At 44.4% G+C, this 20474-nt stretch overlaps 1 protein-coding gene across 2 annotated transcripts in view; it reads right to left on the reverse strand.

The window, feature by feature from the left end:
• Nucleotides 1-19250, reverse strand: part of LOC140476119 (latent-transforming growth factor beta-binding protein 2-like) — a 469839-nt gene extending 450589 nt beyond the window's left edge. For both annotated transcript variants that reach the window (XM_072568220.1, XM_072568221.1), the window contains exon 1: nt 18029-19250. In XM_072568220.1, the coding sequence (XP_072424321.1) occupies nt 18029-18510 (482 nt within the window). In that variant the 5' untranslated portion in view covers nt 18511-19250. The remainder of the gene's footprint in view (nt 1-18028) is intronic.
• Nucleotides 19251-20474: the final 1224 nt, after the last annotated feature.

The following is a 20474-nucleotide window of genomic DNA, read 5'->3' on the forward strand; positions in this document are numbered from 1 at the left end:
ACTCCACTTTCAAGGAGCTATGAACTTGCACTCCAAAGTCTCTTTTTTCAGCAACACCCCCTAGGACCTAACGATTAAGTGTATAAGTCCTACTAAGATTCACTTTCCCAAAATGCAGCACCTCACATTTATCTGAATTAAACTTCACCTGCCACTCCTCAGCCCATTGGCCCATCTAATCAAGATCCTGTTGTAATCTGAGATAACCTTCTTTGCTGTTCACTACACCTCCAATTTTGGTGTCATCTGCAGTCTTACAAATTATACTTCTTATGCTCACATCCAAATCATTTATATAAATGATGAAAAGTAGTGGACCCAGCACCATCCTTGTGGCCCTCCACTGGTCACAGGCCTCCAGTCTGAAAAACAACCCTCCACCACCACCCTCTGCCTTCTAACTTTGAGCCAGTTCTGTATCTAAATGGCTACTAGTTCTCCCTGTATTCCATGAGATCTAACCTTGCTCACCAGTCTCCCATGGAGAACCTTGTCGAACGCCTTACTGAATTCCATATAGATCACATATACCGCTCTGCCCTCATCAATCCTCTTTGTTACTTCTTCAAAAAACTCAATCAAGTTTGTGAGACATGGTTTTTCATGCACAAAGCCATGTTGACTATCCCTAATCAGTCCTTGTCTTTCAAAATACATGTATGGCTAATGGTTTTTAAATTTAAGGTCAGGGTGGAATGTATGTCCTGTCCCTCAGGATTCCCTCCAACAACTTGCCCACCACCGACATCAGGCTCACTGGTCTATAGTTCCCTGGCTTGTCCTTACCACCCTTCTTAAACAGTGGCACCATGTTAGCCAACCTCCAGTCTTCCGGCACCTCACCTGTGACTATCGATGATACAAATATCTCAGCAAGAGTCCCAACAATCACTTCCCTAGCTTCCCACAGAGTTCTAGGGTCCACCTGATCAGGTCCTGGGGATTTATCCACTTTTATGCCTTTCAAGACATCCTCCTCTCTAATATGGACATTTTTCAAGATGCCACCATCTATTTCCCTACATTCTATACCTTTCATGTCCATTTCCATAGTAAATACTGATGCAAAATACTCATTTAGTATCTGACCCATCTCCTGCGGTTCCACACAAAGGCCGCCTTGCTGATCTTTGAGGGGGCCTATTCACTCCCCAGTTACCCTTTTGTTCTTAATATGTGTGTAAAAACCTTTTGGATTCTCTTTAACTCTATTTGCCAAAGCTATCTCATGTCCCATTTTTGCCCTTCTGATTTCCCTCTTAGATATACTCCTACTGCCTTTATACTCTTCTAAGGATTCACTCGATCTACCCTGTCTATACCTGACATATGCTTCCTTCTTGTTCTTAACCAAACCCTCAATTTCTTTAGTTATTCAGCATTCCCTATAACTACCAGCCTTTCCTTTCACCCTGACAAGAATATACTTTCTCTGGACTCTCGTTATCTCATTTCTGAAGGCTTTCCATTTTCCAGCCGTCCCTTTGCCTGCAAACATCTGCCCCCAATCAGCTTTTGAAAGTTCTTGCCTAATACCGTCAAAATTGGTCTTCCTCCAATTTAGAACTTCAACTTTTAGATCTGGTCTATCCATTTCCATCACTATTTTAAAACTAATAAATTATGGTCGTTGGCCCCAAAGTGCTCCCCCACTGACACCTCAATCACCTGCCCTGCTTTATTTCCCAAGAGTAGGTCAACAAAATAGGTTTTGTTGTGTATGACAAGTGACTCTTTTGTTAAGATCTAACAGTGGTTTCTCTTATGCCATCATTCATTAAATAGACACTTGGACTCAGTGGTAGTGTTTCTACTTCTAAGTCAGAAGGTCTGGGTTCAAGTCTCATCTGTCCCAGAGGTGTTTCACAGCATGTCTGACCAAATTAATTCCAACAATTTTTCCAAGAAGGATCAATCAAGGGCTCACTAAACAGCAAATATCTATTTTAAAAGCCTTAGAAATGAGAAATCCCTCTCCAGTTCTTAGATTTGATTCCCTACAGTATGGATCAAGTCTACATCGACCCTCTGAAGAGTTACCCACCCAGACCCATTCGCCTATGTTTACCCCTGACTAATACACTTATCACTATGGGCAATTTAGCATGACCAATCTACCTGACATGCACATCCTTGGAGTGTGCGAGGAAACCCACGCAGACAGGGGGAGAATGTGCAAATTTCACACAGATAGTCACCAGAGGCTGAGAATCGAACCCAGGTTCCTGGCACTGTGAGACAGCAGTGCTAACTACTGAGCTACATGCCATTTCTATTGAACATTCATTTTAAGAAGTAGATAGGAGGATTGTTGGCAGCACTCTACACCAACGAAAAGCCTTACAACGTATGATAGGAGAGTTAGAGAGGTGGAGGTACATTGCTCTATATGCCTTATTAGATCCTCATTCCTGCCCCAATCATAGTTTCAGCCAGAGCCCTCCATAATGGTCAACTTCCAGCTTTAGTCAGATTTCATTCCAAAACATTTGCAAGATATCTAGGTTTATAAAATCATGAGGCGTATAGATAGGGTTAATGGTGCGTGTTTTTTTCCCCCCTAAAATGGTGGCTTTCAAGACTAGCTGATGTATTTCTAAGGTGAGAGGAGAGAGATTTAAAAAAAAACATGAGGGGCAAATTTTTTACACAAAGGATGATTTGGATGTGGAATGACCTTCCTGAGAAAGTGGTGGATGTGGGTACAGTTACAACTTTTAAAAGACACTTAGATAAGTACATGAATAGGAAAGGTTCGGAGGGATATGGGACAGGATCAGGCAGGTGGGACTAGTTTAGTTTGGGATCATGTTCAGCATGGATGTTTTGGACTGATAGGGTCTGTTTCCATCTCAATATTGAAACAATCTTTCTATCTCTAAAGTGGAAGCTCCCATCCCTGACAGTGGGGCTGCTCTACTCTTGGTGCTAGAACACCTCCTATTGGACAATGAATGTATTCTCTGGCAACTAATGGTTCTTGTGACAGACACTCAAAAATCATGCTGGAAACGTTATGCAGAAACTATTTGGAGTCAGGTCCCAAAAACGATCCTGATATCAGTGTTTTGTCACCCCCTAAAAGTCCGGTCTTTTATATCTGTTATTATCAGAACAATGGAATTAAGTACAATATATAATTTACCAGAAACCAATCAGATTTGAGAAGAGAAGCAGCAACTTCAGCAGACTTCAAAGGCAAATATTGACACAATGTGTGATCTCATTACTCGCATTTAATATTTTCAGATTTCATGGAAGTGACTTCATCGTGCCACATTTTAATTGTAAGAAATGTCTTTCCCTTTTGAAATTCATTTTTTGATGAGACATTCTTAACCATTGACAGATGTAGGCAACAAGCACTTACACATATATATCCCTGATTGAATTTCCAATATAACTGAGTGTTTAAACCCCATAAGTCATATAATAAGTAACACTACTACAATGTTTTGAATTGAGCATTTAAAAAATATTTACAGTTAGAAAGTATGTCGAGATGGAATTCATTTCCATAAAATATTTTTCATATTTCATGGAAATGACTTCATCACATCACATTTTAATTACAGGAACTATTTTTCTCCTTTGAAAATCCATTTGAAGAAAATATTTCGAACATGTGTTTGAATCTGTGTCACACAATAACCTAATTATTAATCATAGTGCTTCCAGCTGGACAAGGGACAAACTGGAAAGGAACATATGCACTTTAATCTCAAATATTTTTGAAAGCACTTTATAGAAGTAATGATGAGTTCTCACTCACCGGACTTCTTTTAAAAGTATCAGGCCATTCTGATGAATACCGAAGAGCTTTCCTTTTGCTCTATTTTGGTCACTGATGGGCAACTCCCTATTGCTACTTGACACTTGATATGAACAAAAAGCATTATGACTATCTATAGGTTGCAATTTATGCCTCTCTTTTAGATCTGACTGCAATTAACTTGCAAATACTTCAAGGATCATCAGATCAACCTATTCATAGGCAGATGTATTCCCCCGTAGATCTTTTACAATGAATAGTTGCTATTTCACTACTGCTCCCAAACGTTTGGGAGACGGTTCTGCTGTGGCATTTTGATACTTCTGCATCACGCGAGATAGGCACGGGCTTGAAGAAGTAGTTAATTTTCATAGAGTCATGGTACATCACCAATGAGCTGTTTGATGCTGCACTTAATGCTTCGATTCTATATGTCAATGCCACAACTTAATTCAACAAAGCAGTTTGGGGGCTACAGCTGTTCAACCATTAAACTTGTTTAGCTGCTGCCAAGCACAGTTCCATTGTTGCTATTTTGATAAATAGACAGTTTAACTGATATGTTTGTGTGTTTGAATTAAACTTTTGTCGCATTTCAAAGTGCTGGCTGCTCAAGACAGATGGATGTTCAGTGCCTAGGTTATTTTTCATGTCAAACTATGGATTCATATGCTAATTCCAATGAATCCAACATCTGTTTTACTACTGGGTCACGAGGCAGCCTCATTTGTATTGAGGAGTGGTTTTAGGAGCCATTGGGTAGATATATATAAAAAAATCCACAGTTCCTCATGCTTCCAATTCCACCCCATACCCACCCCCATATAGCTGGTCTGTTTTCTAATAAAGTGGATTTTATGAGAAGTCTCCTGTTTATACTGAATGATTAACATGAAGCAGAAAATAACATGAAAAATGTGGTCTGTGTCTCAGACAAAAAGCGAAAATCACAGCGTGGGGAAAGTAAGCCAAATGTGGTAGGGTGAGAGCAGACAAAGCATCAGCAACCACGTTTTTGGAGTGTGTGGGATTTGGCACTCTAGTCTATGTCCCAATTTATACTGGCAAGAGTCCATATTCCCCTGTATTGGCCTAGGCCTGTTTCCAAGGACTGTACTGAGTTCCGGTCGAGTTGGTATTTGGGAGTTAAATGTAGATTATAAAATGAAGATTGGAGACACCCGAATTACTTATGAATCTGACCTCCAAAGACTAAATGAGAGAGTACAAAGAAGACTTAGCGTTGCTGAGGTCAGTAGGGATTGCATAGCCAACATTGAGAAGAGCAATTCCCGATTTCAGAACCGTGATTGCCAGGAAAGGTAATGGGAAATATAACAAAACTGGTGATTCTATATCCTTTTTTCTTTGAAATACAATTTTTAGTGAAAATTATCTTCATTTGAAATGAGATTCTGAATTTCAATTTATTCATCATATGTACCAGAACCAATCTTGAAACATTTCAAGCAAATAAGTTAAATTGCGTACACTGGGGTGATACAGGTTCTGTTGATTAAGTTTCAAGGAAAGGGGGATGCACTATGGAGGGTTTCAAGATGTCAAAGGTAACATCCACAGTCTACACTGCTGCAGATTAATGGGCGGGCTGAGGCACTATGGGAGAGATTCATGCTGCTCTCTCAGAATTGCAGCTTACTCACTCCCTGCCAGTACCTGGAACAGTGCTTGGGCTGGTGCTGCAAAGCTCAATCCGACAGTCAAGCCCCCGGCGTGACACAGTCTGCGGCCAGGTATTCCCACACCCACATTCCTCAAAGGTTTTGCTTTCCCAAGACTTGTCCCATCCCCAAACTATTGTGGAATTCTTAGTAGAAGCAGGTAAAGGAGAACTTCAGACTTGCAGGTCCTCTAATTAACAGCAGTTGTAAAACCCACCACATTATTTTTTGAATTTTTTTTGCTGGACTACTCTAATTTGTTGAGTACCTGATGGCCGTTCAAGTGTTCTATCTGAAAGATTCATGTTTCTATAGGGTCTCTGGAATCCTAAGGATACTGGTAGGGCTGAAGCTGGAAGGGGCTACTGGCAGAGGAGAATATTCAGCCCTCCTCGATGAGCTGTTGTCAAAATGTTCTTTAGCTGGTAGAATAGGTGGACCTTGTTCTGCCTCATACTTCTCACAGCCTCCTTGTTGTACACATATCTACTCCTCCACATTTTCCTTTGTAGCTGGTTCCATAACTTAGCCATCTGCCTGGCAAAATTGTGCATAATGTAGCAACAATCGGTGACAATCCTAAGGACAGTGTCTGAGGACAGTACTGGGGCCACTTCAGGACCTAATCTGCAGCAAATAATATTGCTTCAGAATCATCACAGTCTGTTCAATAAGGATGAATGCACAGTGCCAGTTGTATCTTATCACTGTAACTGGGCTTTGGTTCCTGGGAGATAAGTTAGCCAAGCATGAGAAGCACAGCCATTGTCCTTGAGTAGTCAGCCACTAATCTGATGAAATGGAGAAGGAGTTGAAGATTGATATGGGAACAATGCATCAGGAAATTAACCATGATATGGAGGTGCCGGTGTTGGACTGGACTGGGCTGGACAACGTTAAAAATTGCACAACACCAGGTTATAGTCCAACAAGTTTATTTGGAAGCACTAGCTTTCAGAGCGCTGCTCCTTCATCAGGTGGCTGTGACAGCTACCTGCTGAAGGAGCAGTGCTCTGAAAGCTAGTACTTCCAAATAAACCTGTTGGACTATAACCTGGCGTTGTGTGATTTTTAACTCTGGGAAAATAAGGCAAAGACGTGCATGAAGTGCCTTGTGTCACTGCATGGTCAGTTGATGAAATGCCTTCCTATTCATGTTGATTCCCCACTCCTCTACACACACACGTGCAAGGTTGTATCTGCAAAGTTGATAACGCCATGCACCAAGGTAATTTCTGCAACTAAGGAAAGACTCAGAGACCTGTCATTCTAATTAATTGGGATCAATTGAAATAATTGGCTTTTAGTGTACCACCACCAAGCAAATTAACAAGAATGCATCACCTCTTCTTGCCCAGTAGTAGTTAACGACCTCTCGACCAGAAGATCCCGATTTAAGCCCTACCTGCCCCAGATGTGTGTCATAACATGTCTGAACAATTGGATTAAAATGATCTATTTTCAGGCCTCTTGTGGTGCAGTGGTAGTGTCCCTGTCTCTGAGCCAGGATGCCCAGGTTTGAACTCCAGCTGCTCCAGAGATGTGAAATAACATCTCTGATCAGGTTGATTAAAAGGAAAGTACAAAAAGATCTGAGTTCTTTTGGGCTCTTGTGATGCAATGGTAGTGTCCCTGCCAGAAGGCTTGGGTTCCAGTGCCCCAGAGGTGTGTCATAACTTATCTGAACAAGTCAAGAGCTACATCATTTTACTGGACTTTAATAGAGATTCCATGGTAAAGCATAGCCCCTTTATACACTTTGCCTCAATAAGTTGGGCGGCACAGTGGCACTACTGCCTCACAGCGCCAGAGACTCAGGTTCAATTCCCACCTCAGGCAACTGTCTGTGTGGAGTTTGTACATTCTCCCCGTGTCTGCGTGGGTTTCCTCCAGGTGCTCCGGTTTCCTCCCACTGTCCAAACATGTGCAGGTTAGATGAATTGGCCATGCTAAATTGTCCGTAGTGTTAGGTGTAGGGGAATGGGTCTGGGTGGGTTGCTCTTCGAAGGGTCAGTGTGGACTTGTTGGGCCGAAGGGCCTGTTTCCACACTGTAAGTAATTTAATCTAATCTAAAAAAAGTTGAAGTTGGCTAGCTCTGGGAATATACTTGGGTTAAAGGTATTGTTCACTGCCCTCATTTTGGCTCCCCACAGCTACAAGACTTAGCTGTAGCTCATTCTTCCCTCTCCTCCTCACCCAGGCACAAGGGCAAGTACCAAATCCATATCGAAACCAATCTAAGCTATATCAAAAACTCTGAGACTGTTTAATGAATCAAATTACTTGAATAAAATGTCAGTTGTAGTCAGTTGAAGCAATTAAAAAGTTCAAAAACAATACTATGGAAATCCAAAAACGTCTAACCATTGATTTACATGAGAACAATTGATGACCCCTTTAAAAACCTCAGGCAATGGCTGCTCACACAACTGATGTCTGTAACTGTTAAGGAATTGACAAATAGAGCTGAAGAAAGGGGCATACAGTCTGTTCTGCTATAACACAATAATTCTATTCCTGTGCGATCCCATGTTATAAGAAAATTGTGAATTAACAGCATCATTTAAACCAATGGGACCTGAATCATAATATAACTAATGCAGTGAAGGAAGGTTCACGTTGTTCAAATAATGGTCTAAATTCTTCAACTGGCGTTGAAGAAACACGTGTTTCTTCACAGAACCAACTGTATAGACCTTTGAACAAGCACACAGCAAAACCAATGTGCTTAAATAGATGCCTAACATCTTGGACAGATGCCTAAAAGGAAAAATACTTAAAGGTGATGACAATTGACATCTGTGTACAAAGTTAAGGACTAAACAATCAAAAGCAGAAATTGCTTTAGAAACTCAGCAAGTCTGGTAGCATCTATGAAGAGAAAACAGTTTTGAATTCTGAAGAAGAGTCACTAGAATCAGCTCTGTTTTCTTTCCACAGATACTGCTAGACTTGCTGAGTTCTTCCAGCAATTTCTGTTTAGGTTTGTTTCAGATCTCCATCATCCACAATTTTTGGTTTATTCAGGGCCAAATAAAATAATTTCTGAAGCTCCTACATTTAACGTACCTGATCACCTGACTCCACATCCTGCTGATGCATTTTGGATATTGGATGGCTTCATCCCTGAGTGAAGTTGACATTTAATTCCATATTATTTTTTATTTTGTTGCATTTGTAGAATCATGTAAAACAGCGGAAGGCTTCACAGACTGAATAGCAATCAGACAGGCTGCAATGTGCAAGCTGTTTCCATAGCTGCAGGAAGGGTTTTATGGGGTCCCATTTAAATGCATCCAAAACGACATCAACTCATTCTCCCATTTATTATGACAGAATGAAGAAATACCAAGAAATAGAAGCAAAGTTACTTCTCTATTAATACGTAATTTCTGTGCCTCAATGGCAATGTTTGAATATTTTCTTCACTGTTTCCTTCACACCCATTTACATGTTCCATGCTGTAACTTTAAAATATAATTCATCCTGTACATTTGTGCAATTCTTTAAATTGGGCAAGTTCTTCCAGATCTCGAAGGTAGACCTGCGAGTAGTTAACTGATGGCACTCTTCCAATAATATGCAGCCATGCCCTCCAACACATTATCATTGTTGGAACATTATCCATGCTTTAAATATGACTTTCTGAAATTGCTACTGTGCATTCCACAGATTTATACCAGTTAACTGGCTCATTAGCTCCTTAAAAGCATTAAAGGATCAATTGCCTACTGTTATGGCTCCACTTACTGCAAGAGAAGTTGCATTCTTAGGCATTGCACACTTGAAATCATGCCTTCCTTGGATTTCTTTGGAAAATACAAATTAAGGCAAAATATTTTAAAATTCTCCATTTCGAGAAAGCCATGAACGATCACGCAATTTGATAGCTTTTACTCTCAGAGAAAAGTAGAGAATAAATAGAAATTATTGCACTGGAGCTCGTTCTTTTGGTAAAGTCACCATTGTTTCCCAAAGCTGACTTTCATTAGAAAGAGAGAGAGAGAGAGAGAGATAACTGGAGCTGATTTTAACTGGAGGGCCAGCACACCACAGGCGAGGGATGAAAGTTGAAAGGTGGGACATTCTTGGGAAGCTCAGCCAGTGCTAGAATTGAACCTGCACAGATGGCATTACTCTGCATCACAAACCAGCCATTCTAACTGATCCCCAGTGCTCTTAGTGATCCATTGGTGGCAGCACAATTGTGATCTACCAAGTGACCAGTCGGTGGCTTGAGCAACAATATTTCCTCGTGAGAAAAACTTCCCTTTTCAAGCTTTCCCAACCTACTTGTAGATGGTACAGGAGACAAAAATTAGGAAAGAAAATTTAGAGTGAAGACTGAAGTTGGTGGGGTCACATTAAAACAGCTTGATATAATGTAAATAGGTAAACTGAACAGAAGATGACAAATGTAATGAAAAAGTTAGAAGAATAAAGATGGACAGAAGTAATTGTGTGAAAAAGAAGGATGTGTAAACAGCAAGAAAATGCAAACTCAAAAAGGGAAATAATCATAAATTCCTACATTCCATCCACTTTCCTCAGAAACAAATCAATAAGTCAAAAATCAATGGTAGAAAAGAGGCTTTTGACATGATACTAAGGTGTATGGTCATTTCCAATACCTCGGCAGCGTCCTGTGGGCCAAAGCAGGTATTGATGAAGAGATCCACCACTGCCTGTAGTGTGCTACCACAGCCTTCAGCTGCCTGTGGAAAAGGGCGTTCGAGAACAACAACATTAGATCCAATACCAAGCTCATGGTTTACAGAGCTCTGGTGGATCCCACCCTCCACATGGCTCTGAGACATGGACTGTCAACAGCAGACACCTCAAGGTCCTGCAGCAGATGCACCAACGCTGCCTGCACAAGGTCCTGCAAATCCGCTGGGAAGGCATACCAACATCAGCGACCCGACCAGGCCAACATCCCCAGCATCGAGGCACTGACCCTCCCTTGATCGTCCGCCTGACCAACACAAGATTTCCCAAGCAGGTGCTCTACTCCCGGCTCCGTAACAGCAGGCAAGCCCCAGGTGGACACAGGAAGTGCTACAGGGATATCCTCAAGGCCTCACTGGGCAAAGTGTGGCATTCCCACTGACATCTGGGAATCACTTGCTCAAGACCATCCAAAGTGGAGTAGGAGCATCCAGGAGGGTGTCGAGCTCCTCGAGACCTGCCATCTGGAAGAAGCGGAAGGCGAGCATAGACAGCGTAATTGCGCGCTGCCACACCAAGCCCCACCTTCTGCCCCAAGTGTAACAGAGCCTGCAGTAGCCAAAGCAGTCTGTACAGCCACCTACAGACTCACCCTGAGAGTGATTAGATTAGACTAGATTACTTACAGTGTGGAAACAGGCCCTTCGGCCCAACAAGTCCACACTGACCCGCCAAAGCACAACCCACCCATTTCCCTACATTTACCCCTTTACCTAACACTACGGGCAATTTAGCATGGCCAATTCATCTGACCTGCAGGTCTTTGGACTGTGGGAGGAAACCGGAGCACCTGGAGGAAACCCACGCAGACACAGGGAGAATGTGCAAACTCCACACAGTCAGTCGCCTGAGTCGGGAATTGAACCCGGGTCTCTGGCGCTGTGAGGCAGCAGTGCTAACCACTGTGCCACCATGCTGCCCACCGTGCCGCATCATTCTCATCTGCGAAGGACCGCCAATGGTGATGATGAGGATGATGATAATGCTAAGGTGGATGCTGAAAAAAACCACATACCCCCTGTTTTGAGAAGATTTGTAGCTCAGGTTGAGGTTTTGGATGTAGGTTTGCTCGCTGAGCTGAAAGGTTAATTTCCAGATGTTTCGTTACCTTACTAGGTAACATCTTCAGTGGATGTCATACGAAGTAATGCTGAAAATTCCTGCTTTCTATTTCTATGTTTGGGTTTCTTTGGGTTGGTGATGTCATTTCCTGTGGCGAAGTCACTTCCTGTCCTTTTCTCAGGGGGTGGTAGACGGGTTCTAACTTGATGTGTTTGTTGATAGAGTTCCGGTTGGAACTTGTTAGAACCCATCTACCACCCCCGGAGAAAAGGACAAGAAGTGACTTCACCATAGGAAATAACATCACCACAGGAAATGACATCACCAACCCAAAGAAACCCAAACATAGAAATAGAAAGCAGGAATTTTCAGCATTACTTCGTATGACGTCCACTGAAGATGTTACCTAGTAAGGTAATGAAACATCTGGAAATTAACCTTTCAGCTCAGCGAGCAAACCTACATCCAATACTCCCTGTCTAGAGTATTAAAAAAATGGTGAGAGGCTTGAAATTACAGGAGACAAAAGGAAGTCACACATAGAAAAGAAGATGGCAGTATTTTGACCATTTAGTTAGAGCTGGAAAGCATATTCTACAGGGCAAAGTGAAGGGCAGCTGATACAGAGGTTGACCTAGGAATATTGGATGATGGATGTTACCATCTCCATGTTGAGGACTACCTAGGGGAAGTATTGAAGGTGGCAAGGGCACAGAATGGCAAGGGAACTTAAATGTGCATCACTGGGAATAGCTCAACAACATCTCTACTGACTGAACTGGCTGGGGATATAATTGCTGGATTGTGCAAACGGCAAACCATGATGGAATCTACAAGAGGGAAAAAAAACAAAATCATCTTCAATTTACCCATTGCCGATGCATCTGTTCATGTAGTATCAGCAGGAAAGACCATTGCACTATCCTTGTGGAGACATTGTCTCAACTTTACACTGAAGATTCTCTCCACTGTGAGGAATGAAATCGATTTTGGACAGAGCTACGAGGTGCTGTCATCCATCACTGAAAAGGAGTGTCTACAAAAATAACCCAAGTCTATGATCGGTACCTTGATGCAAAAGATTCGGCTAAAGCATTCACAAGTTTCTTCAGCCAAAAGTGCTGAGTGGGTGATACATCTCAGACTTTTTCTGAGATCCCCAAAGCCACAGATGCCAGTCTTCAGCCAACTTGGTTCACGTCATGTGGTATCAATAAATGGCAGAAAGCATCAGATATTACAAAGGCTACAGGGCCTGAGAGCATTCTGGCAATATTTCAGAACACATGCACTCCAGAACTAGCTATGCCCTTAGCCAAGCTGTTCTAGTACAATCACAACATTGGTAAATGCCTGGAAAAGTGAAATATAGCCCCAAATATGCTGTCCACAAAAGGAAAGCCAAATCCATCCCATCCAATTACCATCCTATCAGCCTACTCTCAATCATTATGCAAGATGTCTCAACAGTGCTATCATGAGGCACTTAGTCAGAAATGTACTCAGTGACCAGTTTGGGTTCCACCAAACCCATAAAGCTTCTGATCTCAATACAAGACCCAAGCACTTGATCATGGACAAAAGAGATGAGCTCAAGAAGAAAATAAGAGTGTCTGCCCTTAGCATCAAGGCCTCATTTGACCAACTGCAACATTAAGAAACCGGAACAAAATCAGAGGAATCGGAAGAGAACTCTCTGCTGGTTGAATTTATACCTGGTACACATGAAGACACTCTTGGCTGCTGAAAGTTAGTTATCTCATCACTGCAAGAGGTCCTCAGGGTGATGCCATAGGACAAATCATCTTCAGCTGCTTCTTCAATGATTTCCCCTTCACCATATGGTCAGAAATGGGGATGTTGTCTGATGATTGCATAATGTTCCTCAGATGCTGAAGCAGTCTATGTTCAAATGCTGCCAGACCTGGACAACATTCAGATTTGGGCTGATAATTGGCAAGTAACATTCATGTTTCACAGGAACCAGGTAATGACAATCTCCAACAAGGCAGAATCCAACTATCATCCCTTACATTCAATAGCATTACAATTTTTGCAAGGCTTCACTTAGAGGTCACCACTGATGATGTTACCTAGCCAAGTAGTGAAACGTCTGGATATCAAATCTACAGCTCAGCGAGCAAACCTACACCCTAAGCATTACGATCTCTGAATAGCTAGTAGGGGATCATTAGAAACTGAAATAGACCAGGCATATAAATACCATTGAGGTAAAAACAATGACTGCAGATGCTGGAAACCAGATTCTGGATTAGTGGTGCTGGAAGAGCACAGCAGTTCAGGCAGCATCCAACACCTTCAACATTCACTCCTTCTACTACTGATGCAGAGTGGCAGCAGTGTATACCATCTACAAGATGTACTGAATTTGCTTACCAAGGCTCCTTAGCTACTACCTTCCAAACCCATGACCTCTACCATCTAGAAGGATATGGGTACCAGATGCAAAAGAACCCCACTGCAAGTTCCCATCCAAGGCACTCACCATCCTGACTTGGAAATGTATCACCGTTCCTTCAGTGTCAGTGTCAAAATCCTGGAACTTCCTCTTTAACAGCATTGTGGGTCTACTTACCCCTTATGGACCTGTGCAATTCTAGAGTCAGCTCACCATTTTTGATGGCAATTAGGGAAGGGTAATAAATGCTGGCTCAACCAATGATGCCAAAATACAGTGACTGAATGCAAAACACAAGTAAAAGTGCTATACAATTTGTGACATTGTGTCAAAAGCCATCATTGCCTGCTTCACATTTTTTGACCTCTTAGCCGGGTTATAGTGAGCCATGGTACTGCAAGAAGCCAAATTCTTCAGAACACACCCAGCGCATTGCATCTTATCCTTGTGCAGTTCTAACTCGACGCATGTTGTTGACACACCAATGCCTTCCAGTCATTGCTGACATCTGCTTCAAATATATGCCTGGTACAAAACTTGTACACACGTTTGTTATTGTTGCAATGATGCTCTGTGATGGAGAGTGTAAAAGTGTTGATTTCTTTTACATTTTTTGTCTGTATTAGAGTTCCTGTCTGTTTTCTTTACACTCTTGCCTGTCATTACAGTCCCTACTTCATACGCAATCCCAAAAATGATTCATTTTAAAATGGCCTATTTTCTTTAAAATTCCACTGGGATAGATGATTTAAAACTTGTGTAGATTAGCATTAGTCACAAACCCAGCAAAATATTCATAAACATTTAACAACATTCCAGGGATCACATCTTTGGAAAAATGTCAGAGCACTTGTGTTTTTTAATGGTCGCTCCTGTTCAGATTCCATCCCCCACCCCTCTCCAGTAGAATATGGTCCCATTAAGAATGGAACATGACAAATAATTACTCAATCAAAGTTTTCAACAGAAGGGAAATGAGAGGGAATGCTCAGTTAAACATTGCAACAAACTGAATTCAACCTGTCAAATGTGAGTTTGGTTTTGCATCTTCACCACCCCCTTCCCCCACATGAGACAGTTTAGCTCCCCATCCCCCCATGAGAAGGTATAGTCCCCCCCCCCTCCCAATCCCCCCATGAGACAGTATAACATACCCCTCCCTCCATGAGATGGTATATCTCCCCCTCCCCCTCGAGACGATATAACTCCCCCTCCCCCATGAGATGGTATAACTCCCCCTCCCCCCCATGAGATGGTATAACTTCCCCATGAGACAGTATAACTCCCCCCTCCCCCATGAGATGTTCTAACTCCCCCCTCCCCCTATGAGACAGCATAACACGCCCCTCCCCCATGAGACGGTATAACACGTCCCTTCCCCCCCCGACGGTATAAGACACCCCTCCCCCCATGAGACTGTAACCCCCCCTCATGAGACGGTATACCTCCCCCCTCCCCCCATCAGACTGTAACCCCCCCCCCCCCCCAGGAGACGGTATACCTCCCCCACCCCCTATGAGACGGTATAACACGCCCCTCCCCCATGAGACTGTACCCCCCCCCATGAGACGGTATACCTCCCCCCTCCCCCCATCAGACTGTAACCCCCCCCCCCATGAGACGGTATACCTCCCCCCACCCCCCACATCAGACTGTAACCCCCCCATGAGACGGTATACCTCCCCCCACCCCCCACATCAAACTGTAACCCCCCCATGAGACGGTATACCTCCCCCCTCCTCCTATGAGACAGTATATAAAAGTACAGGCATTGCAGGTATCATTGGAATCAATGCAATGGGTTTGCCATCACCCTGGTCAGTCTCATCATTGTAACTGGCAATAAACATACTCACTACTACTCTGAAGAGGCATATAGGTATTCTGCGGGGGGGGGGGGGTGTTATTCTGTCCGTTCCTCGAGGAAAATAAAATGTTTTGCTGTGTTTTTGTGTGTGTGAGGAGGGGCCGTTTGAAACTGGACACTGCGAGGCTTAAGTGATCTCTGTGGGATTGAACGGATCTCCCTTGTTTGATCTTCAGGGAGAAAAAAGTCTGAGATGGCATGGGGAGAGCCAACAGCGCCACTCTGCAAAACCACCCAAAATCACAACCCGTCCAAAACCCAGCGCTAACGGTAGGAAACGAGGGAAGTGAGTTACATGTTATGAACGCTGTTTATTCCCCAACCCACACACCCTTTTGTTTATTTAGGATAAATCTTACTGCGGGGCCGCTGTGCTTTCTCCTGATCACCACGCCTTGGGCTGTCTTATTTTTTTCTCTCTCTAAAGCTGTCATCGGTCAGAGAGCGAGAGCTAGTTGTGACTTCAAACGAAGTTTTCTTCCTGCAGAAATGTTCACCCCACCCACCCTGGCAAACTTGCTTGATGGCGCCGTCGGGTTTTGTTTTAAAAAAAGAGCATGAAGTCATTAAAACTGGGGGCTTGTGATTTCATTTTAAAGCATGCCCGTTAAAGTGAGGTCCCTGTCTTTATCCCAGAGCCAAACAGTTACGACAAGAGCGCTAGTCGGGATGTGGTTAAGTTGATGCCACATAGCGCCGGACTCTCAATTTCAGCCTAAACTTCACCCACAACACACGGGCCACACACGCCTCCTCAGAAAATAGCCACACATTGGGACTGACCACATTTAACAGAAAGCGAGCCTTGGTGTTGCAAGGTTGGGGGGGGGGGGGGGGGGTGTGTGGGGGGGAGGTGGGGAATGCATTCGGGTGACACTCTCTGTGGAAATGGTAAAGTCCCTATCACTTGCATTTGACACTTCAAACGACTAACGTGCCCTCGCGTTAGGACCCATTCTCTGCTGGGATTTTAAGTGTGGGTGTGCCGAGCGAATAGGGAAGGAGAGGGTTCGAAAAAAGAATTCCCAGGATGTTGTCTGGACTTGGAGGGTCTGAGTTATAGTGAGCCTGGGACGTTTTGTTTTCACTGGAGCGTAGGAGGTTAACCTTGTTGAGGTTTATCAACACATGAGGGGCATAGATAAGGTCCTTTCCCTACTGGGAGAGTTCAAAACTTAGGGAGCGTGTTTTTAAGGTGAGATGAAAAAGTTTTAGGAGGGACCTGAGTTGCAACATTTTCGCAGAGAGAGTAGTGTGTGGAATGAACTGTGGCTCAGTAAAACTGCCTCACAAACTGGGTCCTAGGTTCAATTCCAGCCTCCGGCAGCTGCCTGTGTGGAATTTGCACATTCTCCCAAAGATGTGCTGGTCAGGTGAATTGGCCATGCTAAATTGCCCATAGAGTTAGGCGCACCAGTCAGAGGGAAATGGGTCTGGATGGGTTACTCTTCGGAGGGTCGGTGTGGACTTGTTGGGCCGAAGGGCCTGTTTCCACACTGTAGGGAATCTAATCTAAACTGCCAGAGGAAGTGACAGATATAGTTACAACACTTGGACAGGTACATGAGTAGGAAAGGCTTAGACGGATATGGGTCAAGTGGGATTAGTTCCGTTTGGTCGGCGTGGACGAGTTAGACAGAAGGGTCTGTTTCTATGACTCCATGCCTCCTCCACCGCATTGTAGCGACCCCCAGACTTTCATCTCTCCGTTTAAAAAAAATGTGAATCGCTCTCTCCTTACACGCGGTACTGTTTTAACCCTGAAACTGTGGCAATCTCTGATCCACCAACTCGTGGTGTGAAATGCGGTGGGGGGGGGGGAATCGATTGAGCTCGGGGGAATGGGATCTAAATCTGTTCACATTTTTGAAAGACAAACCGATTCCAAAATCATGTCCCCTCGACACCCTGCAGGCAGAGGAAGCTGAGAACATCCAGTGTCGGCACTCCGGGACTTGAGATCAAACAAAATTTTAAAAAAATACAGGCGGAGACACCGTGCTTGGGTCCACCTGTAAACACCGCATTGTTCTCGCTCGGTTCAAAATGAAAACTCGGATCGGTGGTGGTGGTAGTGGGGTGGGGGTGGGTGGGGGGGGGGGGAAGGCACAGAAACCACGTCTAGCGAGAGTAGGTTTAATACTGTCTTAAGGTAAACACTCCACAGAAATAAATTGATGTAAATTAAACGCAGTTTGCAAAACCCTGTATAAATAACTTGCGTAGTGCAATAGACAATTGGATCTTATTCCACGTCAAGTTAAAAATCACACAACACCAGGTTATAGTCCAACCAGGTTATTTGGAAGCACACTAGCTTTCGGAGCGCTGCTTCTTCATCAGGTAGTTGTTCACATAGGTCAGTGTTTTAACAAATAATTGATCATGTTGAAGATCCAATGTGTCTATTGCACGATGCACTATCTGAGAGAGTGGATTTTTAAACAAAATGTTGGAGGTTAGTAACTAATGGAATGAATTCAGATGGTGGTCTCACCCTATCAGTTTCCTGAGTGGTGTTCGCTTCCCTGGGTTCTGTCTGTTTAGCTGCCGGTTCCTCAGCTGGGAGCCACTCGCCGTGATTCTGTTCCTCAGGGAGACCGGGGACAGTGCGCTCGGTCCAGGTGAGCCCTTGCCTGCGGCCGCCTCCCGTTCCTGGCTCGAAGCTGCTCCCCGGCCGTTCCACGCTGTGCTCCGGGCCGCCCCGTACTCGATCCGAGCGCTCTCCCGGGACGACACGGCGCTGATCCGGGAGGTGATGGGGCGGCCGGTCCGAGCGGAGGCAGCCCGGGGAGAAGCAGCATCGCTCGGCCGCAGGGCGAGGGGATTGACCCGGGCTGCGGTGCGGCTTCCCCATCTCGCTGTCAGGTTCAGAGCTGGAGACCTGCTGCTCAAGCTCCGCTGAGACGCACCGGGGACCACGAAACTGCCCCAGACCACCAGGACTGACATACCAATCCAGAAGCGGCTGTACTGCATCTTTCCCCGCTGGGCGAATTCCAAATAGCAGCTGTTCACTTTAAAAAAGAAAAGGTCCTTTTTCCCATGAAATCCCAAAGCGTCCTTTAGTAGAAAGCAACACGCACACACCAACACAGACTTCCAAAGCAAAAGTCTTCCCTTAGCTCCCTGTTCTTAAAATCTGAAAAGCGCTTTCTTGACAGAAGATTGCAGGCGGTGATAGAGTCTGTTACATGCGGGTGACTGTCAGGATCTCCAGTAACTAACTGTGGGTCGCAAAGTAATCCTCTCCTTTGCCGTGTGGAGTGTCTCAACCGACTCTCGCTTTTCTTTCAGATTCTTTCTGAAACACTCGTTACGTGTAGAGGACGCTGTAGCCCACTCTCAATGAACTGTGACGTCGGGACAGAACCTAATTTAGAGATGGTTTTGTTTTTTTTAAAAGAAAAGAGATCCATGTGTTTATCCTTTTGACTGGGAAGGCAGGAGGTGTCACCCATTATGTCCGCCCAGTCCAGCAACAGTTCCAACTCTCCCCTTGGCCAAGTGCAATGTTGTACATGACCCTGCAGTGGGACACTCAGGACCAAACTAAATTACCGGCAACACCTTTCATTGAGTGCCTTGCTTAACCACCTATTCCAATTATTAGAAGTTAATCTTGCAGCAAGGAAGCTTGAGGTGGGAGATGAGCCGGCTTGCTTCTTCTGAGTTTGATCGAAATGCCGAGGTCAACTGTGCAGGGACGGGACAAGTTGTATTTGAGAATGAACCTCAACAAAACCCGCTCCCAATTAAGCAAGCACTTATGTCGTCAGTTTCGAGGTCAAATAAATCTAACTTTCTGGAGGGATTTATTTACAGCTGCCTAGATTTGTAGAAGTACTTTGGACGGTTTCCAGGTCTCTCTCTCTCTCTCTTTTTAATGATCTTTCCCTCCGGGCGCTGACAATCACTTCATTTCCCTCTTTAGCTGAATCCACACACGGAGGCTGCCGCTTTCAAGAGATGCAGCAACATATCAAGCACAGAGCCCTCGGCCCCGGGGCGGATCTGTGCTGGGATACATGTTCAAAACAGATCCACTACTTAGCTTTTTGGTTCAGCACCCGCTGACACGGAATAAGCCACACTTTCCTCTCATCACCAGAGAGAGGTCATGGGCATCGCGAGCTGGACCTGCTTAATTTCCCATCCCGAATTGCTCCTGGGTCTGAATGGTTTATCGTATCCCTAAGGGTTGGAAGCAGGCCATTTGGCCCATCAAGTCTGCACTGACCCTCTGAAGAGCATCCCACACACATCCAACCCTCATCTCTGCGTTTCTCATGGATGATCCACTTAGTCTTTCATAGGATCTTGGAGTCCCTACAGTGTGGAAACAGGCCCTTCAACCCACCACCCCACCCTGACTCTCCAAAGAGTACCCACCCAGACCCATTCCCCTATCCTAATGCACCTAACCTATACATTCCTGAATGCTAGGTACAATTTAGCATGGCCAATTCACCTCACCTGCACATCTCTGGATTGTGGGAGGAAACTGGAGCACCCAGAAGAAACCCATGCAGACACAGGGAGAATGTGCAAACTCCACACAGACAGTCACACGAGGTTAGAATTGAACCTGGGTCCCTGGTGCTGCGAGGCAGCAATGCTAGCCACTGAGCCACCATGCCTCCCACAGTCCAAAGACTGTGGGAGGAAACCAGAGTACCCAGAGGAAACCCAAGCAGTCACGGGGAGGATGTGCAAACTCCACACAGACAGTCACCCAAGGGTGGAATTGAACCCAGGTCCCTGGAGCTGTGAGGCAGCAGTGCTAACCAATGAGGCAGCTTGCCATTGGCTTGTTAGGGCCATTAGGCTGTGGGTGTGGAATCACATGTAGACCAGACCAGGTCAGGATGGCAGATTCCTTTCCCTAAAAGACATTAGTGAAGCAGATGGATTTTTACTACATTGAGAATGGTTAATTCATA

Source organism: Chiloscyllium punctatum, chromosome 4, assembly GCF_047496795.1.
Source record: "Chiloscyllium punctatum isolate Juve2018m chromosome 4, sChiPun1.3, whole genome shotgun sequence".
NCBI classification, from domain to species: domain Eukaryota; kingdom Metazoa; phylum Chordata; class Chondrichthyes; order Orectolobiformes; family Hemiscylliidae; genus Chiloscyllium; species Chiloscyllium punctatum.